Source organism: Chlorocebus sabaeus, chromosome X, assembly GCF_047675955.1.
Source record: "Chlorocebus sabaeus isolate Y175 chromosome X, mChlSab1.0.hap1, whole genome shotgun sequence".
Classification (NCBI taxonomy): domain Eukaryota; kingdom Metazoa; phylum Chordata; class Mammalia; order Primates; family Cercopithecidae; genus Chlorocebus; species Chlorocebus sabaeus.
This window is the reverse complement of record NC_132933.1, coordinates 50,179,689-50,187,571: the sequence shown is the minus strand read 5'-3', so window position 1 is coordinate 50,187,571 and position 7,883 is coordinate 50,179,689. Positions and strand designations below refer to the sequence as shown.

At 41.1% G+C, this 7,883-nt stretch overlaps 1 protein-coding gene across 6 annotated transcripts; it reads right to left on the bottom strand.

The window, feature by feature from the left end:
- Positions 1–998: 998 nt before the first annotated feature.
- LOC103232401 (protein BEX2) lies at positions 999–2,660 on the bottom strand. Of its 6 annotated transcripts, none has more exons than XM_037988751.2 (3): positions 2,551–2,660; positions 2,026–2,095; positions 999–1,633 (listed from the first exon to the last, which is right to left on the bottom strand). In XM_037988751.2, the coding sequence occupies exon 3, from the start codon at positions 1,626–1,628 to the stop codon at positions 1,242–1,244; it is 387 nt and encodes a 128-aa protein (XP_037844679.1). In that variant the 5' UTR covers positions 1,629–1,633; positions 2,026–2,095; positions 2,551–2,660; the 3' UTR covers positions 999–1,241. The 6 variants fall into 6 exon arrangements, with proteins under 6 accessions (XP_037844679.1, XP_007990579.1, XP_007990575.1 ...); XM_007992388.3 differs by having other exon boundaries at positions 2,010–2,095; positions 2,515–2,657; XM_007992384.3 differs by having other exon boundaries at positions 2,010–2,095; positions 2,551–2,654.
- Positions 2,661–7,883: the final 5,223 nt, after the last annotated feature.

Here is a 7,883-nt window from a genome sequence, read left to right as displayed (position 1 = left end):
CCAATTGTCTTCCCATAGACTTCTCATAAAGATCTCATTTGTGTATCCATTGATTCACTAAGTGATTTCCTGATGTCCAACTCCATATAGATAACAAAATTCTGTACATTCATGGATTTCAGGTGAATGTGAGCTGGTATGAGGTGGGACTATCTCAGATTGAAAGTGGGCTGTGCTTCCTCACACATCTTACATAGTCTGCTATACTGAGGAGGAGGTTTCCTGGGAGAGAACCACCTGTAAGGAAAGAACTAGACAATGTTTTTCCATGAAACAAAGCAGGGAGAGGGGATTTGTCCACTCTTTCGTAGAGTAGAGCAAGGATTCAATCCACTGGAAATTCCAGAGAAATTGGTGGGACTTTCTCACTTTGAGGATTCCTGAACATCTGCAGTGGAAGGAGCCAGTGTAGGGAGCAAAACCTAGAAAACAGAGTAATACCCAGGGGAGATGATGAGAATAGAGCACAGCAGCAGAGGAATGAAAGTACCTACTCCTTAGCCCACTGGACTTGTGAATATAGGGAAGACCTCACCTTGGAGATTTCCTCTAATAACAGAAGGGAATATCTAAAGGGTTGGGTCATGCATGTCAGTAAGAACAAGAACTTGGGAGAAAGCTCACAACCTCATTACCTTTTCTGGTCCATACAATAAGCCTGGGAGGTGATTGTCTTCATCTTACTGATAAATATTATGATCTTCAAAGAGATGTGTCTCTTACATTTCTAAAAAGAGATCCCAGAAGCAAGTTAAAATTGAGATTCTGTCACAAGTGTTTATTAAGTGCTCACATTGCTTTTATAAGGTGGTCACATTGCTTTTTATAAGTAATACGTGTTCCATTTTGAAAAATAAGAAATTATGGATAAGCAAGAATAAACTCCCTCTTAATTCTACCACAAAGATAAACACGATTTTCTATATATGTGTATAAATGTGTACATATGACTGTTTATGTTCATATTTAAGATTTAAAGTAAAAAAGAATGCAGAGAATGGTTTTTAAAACTGTTTTATTAACTTCACAATATATAATGAGCATCTTTCCATGCAGTAGGTAAAACTCCCCTGCTGACAGAAACTTACAAACTGGGTCAAAACAACATTCAGTTTGAAGCTGGTAATAGGAGACCCACAAGAAATAGGTAACATCAAAAGGTTTACGACAAAGGTACACCACAAATGTGTAAGTTTAGGAAGCAGGGGTCTCCCTATTAACTTCAGGGAAACCATCAGGATTCAGGGCATAAGGCAAAACTCATCGTGATGGTCATGGTGAGGGGGGTCAGTGCTGACTGCCCGCAGACTATGACTCAACTGTTTTTCCCTCAGCTTTTCCATCAGCTGTCTCACCTCCTCCCCAATCCTTTCCATATTCTCCTCTCTCATCCTTGCCTGTGGCTCTCCAAGCCTATGCATTATGTCCCATCTATACTGCAGGGTGGGCTGCCTAACACGGAACCGCCTACGATTTCCTCTAGGCACACAGTATTCACCAACATTCAAAGGGAGGGCCAAGGGCTCCCCTTTATTAGCAACTTGCTCCTTTTCATCTTTTTCATCATTTTCCTGGTTGACATTTTCCACGTTGAGATTGTTTAACGCTCGTTCCTCTTTGGACTCCATTACTCCTAGGAGACAGAGAGAAAATGGACTCAATTCTTGGTGAACTGATCAGTACCGAGGACAGAGGCCCGACTACCCACCTTTCAAAATTCAGAGCCCTGGATTTCAAAGGCCTTTTTTAAATTTCATTTTTTTTCCACCAGAGAGGCCCCGTGTACCCTCGGGGTGGGGGTGGGGGGCAGTCCGCGCCCCTCTCTCCGGCAAAGCCCACCATCTTCTCTGCAGATCCATCTCCAGGCCTCTGCAGGCGCCAAAATGGAGGACGAAGAAGGGGTGGGGGTGGGGGATTGCGAAGCGTGGCGGTGAAGGCACCGACTGGGGTCCCAGACTGGGCTTTCGTCATGTTCTGACCCCCGCCCCGCCACCGTCCCTCGCACCGACCTGGGCCTATCCTTACAGTCTCCTCCTCCTCCGGATTCTCGACGTGAGGTGCGTCGCCTCGACACTTAGCCTCGCAGACCTGCAGACTGCCGGGGTGGGAAGAGTGGAGGCTGCTGCAGCGGAACACTAGCGAGGACCCGCCGCCACCCGGCCCCTTCCTCGCGCGGGGCCCGGGCCCTCCTCGCCGCCCTCTCCCAGCGCCTCAGCCGCCCCGCCCCCCAAGCTGACCACCATTTTCTGCATCAAGAAGGGCGGAGCAGGGATCTCAGAAAAGATTGCGCTGGTGGCGGAGGCAGGTGCTTCAGAAGGACCGTAGCCTCAGAACCGCCGGCTCCCGCGGGGCCAGGCACTCCTCCGCTCACTAAAGGCTCGCGGTCCGGCGGCGGGGCCCCGGGGCTGCATCGTGCACCGGCTGCGTCTCAGCGCGGCTCCTCGGGGGTGGGGCATCCGCAGGCCGGGGCCGCTCCCCCACACCAACCCCAGGGACCCCCTCCTGCTCCCTTACGTGCTCCCCCTCCGCTTCCTGCTTTCGGGGCCGCACCTGGCCCGCACGTCCTCAGGGCCACCGGGAACAGGTACCACAGCCGAGAAAGGAGCGAGCGACGGCGGCTCTGACGCCAGAGCGAGGCAAGACTCAGTGTTGGCTGATCACGTGGGGCTGTTGTCATCGCCAGCGGCTCCGCCCCGGTCCCATGCCCCCTCCTGCAGCCTGGAGTCAGGTGGGACTTTCGGGCCCGCCCCGATCCTCACCGTGAGTCCCTTTTAACATCCCCAGCCTGGGCTCTGCCACTCTCCCTTCTCTTGTGTTATCTTGAGACTTCCCTTGCCTGCCCAGGAAGGACGGAAGGTATCTTCTCAGGGAGCTGTTGGCCATTCCCACTTCTCTGGGGACTTGCCTCTCTCTGCCCTTGGCTCCCAGGATTCACCTCCTTCTGCCTGTTAATTAATTTTTGACAAAGATGTCAAAATAATTCGATATGAAAAGTATAGTCTTTTAAACAAATGGTGCTGAAATAACAGAATTCTTAAAGGAAAAACAGGAACCTTGCCTTTTATCTATACTATACACAAATTAATTCAAAATGGATCATAAACCTAAATGTAAAAACTCAAATTAGAAAACTTCTAGAATAAAACATAGAGAAAAACTTTATAATCTTTGAGAAAACAATTCCTTAGGACAGAAAAAGAACAGATCACAAAAGAAAAACTGAGAAATTAGCCGGGCGCGGTGGCTCACGCCTGTAATCCCAGCACTTTGGGAGGCCGAGGCGGGCGGATCACAAGGTCAGGAGATCGAGACCACAGTGAAACCCTGTCTCTACTAAAAATACAAAAAATGAGCCGGGCGCGGTGGCAGGCGCCTGTAGTCCCAGCTACTCGGGAGGCTGGGGCAGGAGAATGGCGTGAACCCAGGAGGCGGAGCTTGCAGTGAGCCAGGATCGCGCCACTGCACTCCAGCTTGGGCGACAGAGCGAGACTCCGTCTCAAAAAAAAAAAAAAGAAAAAATGAGAAATTGGATTTATCAAAATTAAAAACTTCTACCATTTAAACCACATGGTTAAGAAAATGAAGTGAGAGGCTGGGAGTAAATATTCACAATATGTGTATCTGACAGTGGGTTTGAATTCAGAGCATATATAAAGAACTTCGAAAACTCAAGAAGGCAAATAATAGATTTGAATAAACATTTCACAAAACTACATACACAAATTACCAACGAGTTCATGAAAAGATGCTCAACCTCATTAACTATCAGGGAAATGTAAAATAAAGCCAGAATGAAAAACCACTGCACACCCATTATAAATGCTGAACTTAAAATGTCTGACGGTCCCAAGCACTTTTGAAAATACTAACAATAGAAACTCTCATTGATTGTTGGTGAGGGGTTCAACCACTCTAAGACTTGGTGGCAGTTTCTTAAAAAGTTAAACTTAGACTTACCATATGTCCTAGAAATTCCACTTTTTGGAATTTTCCCAACAGAATTTAAAACATATTTTCTCAAAAATATTGGCATAGGAAAGTTCATAGAAATTTCCTTTATGATAGCCCCAAAGTTGATAAAAATCTAAATGTCCAACAAGTGAACTGATAAACAAATTGTGATGTATTCATACATTTTAAAGCTGCTAAGCAATAAAAAAGTGACAAGCTACTGATACAAACAGTAACATAGATGAATCTAAAAAAATGAAAAAAAAAATTGTATCTATAAAGACACCAGCCACAATTGAGTGTTTTCTGCATGATTGCATTTATATAAGTTCTAAAACAGGCAAAACTAATCTGTACTGATATAAGTTGAATCAAATCAGTTTTTGCCTGGCTTGAAAGTTGGGGTTTTTCTGATTGCAAAGAGGCATAATGGAACTCTCTCAGCTGAGGAAAACATTCTGTATCTTAATGAGGTAGTGACTCCATTGATAAATACATTTGTTGAAATCATTGAACTATATAGTTAAAAGGTGTGTATCTTATTGTATGTAAATTATAGCCCAATAAGTTTTGCTAAAAATCAAATATCTAGGAATAAATCTAATTAAATACTTTCAAGACCTCTACACTGAAAATTATAAAATAGTTTCAAGAACATTAAAGAATAAATAAGTATAGGTATTACCATGATCATGAATGGAAACACTCAATATTTTAAGGATGTCAATTATACCCAAATTCATCTATAAATTCAGTGCAATCCATATGGAAATCTCAACAGCTCACTTTCTGTTGATGAGCAGACTTCAACTATGTGTATGAAAATACGAAGAGGTGGGCGGGGTGCAGTGGCTAACGCCTGTAATCCCAGCACTTTGGGAGGCCAAGGCGGGCGGATCACGAGGTCAGGAGATCCGGACCACCCTGGCTAACACGGTGAAATCCCGTCTCTACTAAAAATGCAAAAATTAGCCGGGCGCAGTGGCAGGCGGCTGTAGTCCCAGTTATTTGGGAGGCTGAGGCAGGAGAATCGCTTGAACCCGGGCGGCAGAGGTTGTAGTGAGCCGAGATTGCGCCACTGCACTCCAGCCTGGACGACAGAGTGAGACTGTCTCAAAAAAAAAAGAAAAAAAAAAATACAAAGAGCCAAATATAGCTAAGACAGCCTTTTAAACGAAGAAAGCTCCAAAACGTCCACTACTAGATATCAAAATTTAATACAATTATATGAGTATGATATTGTCTCAAAGATTTAAATGTGTCTGTGTTTGTGTGTGTGTGTGTCTATCTTATATGGACCTGTGAAACATACCTACCTACACAGTTACCTAATTTATGATAAAGGTGACAGTTCAATGAAGTGGAGGAAGCACTTTTCTTTTCAAAAAGTGGTTTTGAAAAGATTAGTTGGATATCCATACGGGGAAAAGATGTATATTGATTCCACCTTACATAATACATTAAAAAAAAAACTCAGTGGATTGCAGACCCAAATGGGAAAGGTAAAAATGTAATCCTAATGTAAAAAAACACAGGGGATCATCTTCATGACTTTGGAGTAAGCAGTTTTCTTAAACAGGACACAGAAAGCACTAAGCATGAAGGAAAAACATTATAGATTGCACTTTATTCATATATTAAAAAAAAAAAAAAAAAAAACAACAACAACTTCTAGGCCTGGTGCGGTGGCTCATGCCTGTAATCCCAGCACTTTGGGAGGCTGAGGCGGGCAGATCACCTGAGGTCAAGAGTTCAACACCAGCCTGGCCAACATGGTGAAAACCTGTCTCTACAAAAATACAAAAAATTAGACAGACATGATGGCAGATGCCTGTAATCCCAGATACTCGGGAGGCTGAGGCAGGGTAATCGCCTGAACCCAGGAGGTGGAGGTTGCAGTGAGCCGAGATTGTGCCACTGAACCCCAACCTGGGCGACAGAGTGAGACTCTGTCAAAAAAACAAAATTGTTTATCATACACCACCATTAAAAGAATGTGAAAGCAACCTGCAAACTGGGAGAAGATATTTGCAACAAATATATCTAACAAATGACTCGTGTCCATAATATATAAAGAATGTTAAAAATAAGTAAGAAAAGGAAAGATAATACAATGGAAAAATGGGAAAATATCTTAAAAAACAACACTTCACAAAACAGAACATTTAATAAAATAAATGTTCAATAATTTTTGAAAAGATGTTCAACTTCATTACTTTTTAAGAGAAATGCAAATTACAGCCAAAATGTGATGTCACTGAACACCACCCAGACAGTCTAAAATAATAAAGACAGAAAACAAGTATTTTACAAGAATGTGGTACAACTAGAGCTGGTACTACGGATTTGGAAAACTGACAGAATATAGTCAAAATCAGCATATGTATACTCTAAGGCCGAACAGTTTCTCTCTAGATGTCCTAATCATGTGTTCATTGGTCTACCAAACAGCACTTACACATATATCTGTAATAGCACTTTAAAAATTGCCAACAATTATCAAATACCCAAATTTTTTTTTAATCAGAGAAATGTATAAATTATATGTTTACACGGTGGAATTTTATTCAACAATGAAAATGTACAAGTTGCAACTACAAGCAATATAGATAGGCCTCACAAGCATAATGTTAATAAAAAGAAGTCAGAGAGAAAAAAAGAGTATTTAATGTATAACTCCATTTATATGAGTTTAAACACAGGCAAAACTAATCTGTGATGTTAGAATTCTTGGTAGTAGCAGTCTTTAGTAAACACTGGAATGAGGATTTTACAGTGTTGGTAATGTTCTATTTTTCTTTGTTGTTTTGTTTTAAATGCTGGTTCAATGGTTTTACTTTGTGAAACTTCATTGAGCTATAAATTTATAATTTGGGCACATTTACATATGTATTTATACTTTATTGACTAAATGCAAAACAGATATTCTTCTTGTCATAGTAAATTGTTAAATCTAAAACAATTTTCACACTATAGGTGGGAATGTAATTTGGTACATTCTTTATAGAAGGCAATTTGACAGGAATTATTAGAAATTTTAGAAATATTTGTACTATTTGACATAGTTATTTCACTATTTACATTCTATTCTACAAAAAATAAATGTGTGAAAATGTTTATGCATAAAGATATTCATGGTAGTAAAACAAATATAACAGTAAAACAACGGGAAAAACAAAATATGCCAATATTGATTAATTGCCTTAAATAAGTTATTACCTATTCATATCATTGAGTTCCATAAAATGATAAAAATATGCTATAAAGGGATATTTAACGATAAAGAAAACTTTTCATTATTTATACTTTAAATAATAACAAATTAGATTAGAAAAAGCGTGATCAATGGGGTTCTAATACTTATACATACATATGTATAAACATGGTTTGTAATAGATAAAATATAATCATTCCTTATTTCTGAATATACTTACATAATAGGATTAAAACAATTTCTACATATAAAACCACCAGAAACAAAAATATAAGTAAATACAAACTAGGAAAAATGTACAGAACATATATCATGAATTCATTTTAACCTCATTTTTCCATGTCAGAAAAAAGTGATGATCAATTTCTATTACTTCTTTCACAAGTGTGCTTACGATACAGGATAAGCTACTATAATATAGAGGCCCCAAACATACAATGGTTCAAACCAGAGGATTTCTTCTATCAAACAAAAGTGTAGTTTTCTCACACAAAATAGTCCAGAGATAAAAAGGGTGTTTGGGGCCAGGCGCGGTGGCTCACCCCTGTAATTCCAGCACTTTGGCAGGCTGAGGTGGGCGGATCACGAGGTCAGGAGATCCAGACGATCCTGGCTAACACGGTGAAATCCCGTCTCTACTAAAAACACAAAAAATTAGCCAGGCGTGGTGGTGGGCGCCTGTAGTCCCAGCTACCCGGGAGGCTGAGGCAGGAGAATG

Excerpts from the sequence above, each read along its gene's own strand:
- LOC103232401 (XM_037988751.2), bottom strand. The coding sequence starts at position 1,628 with ATGGAGTCCAAAGAGGAACGAGCGTTAAACAATCTCAACGTGGAAAAT.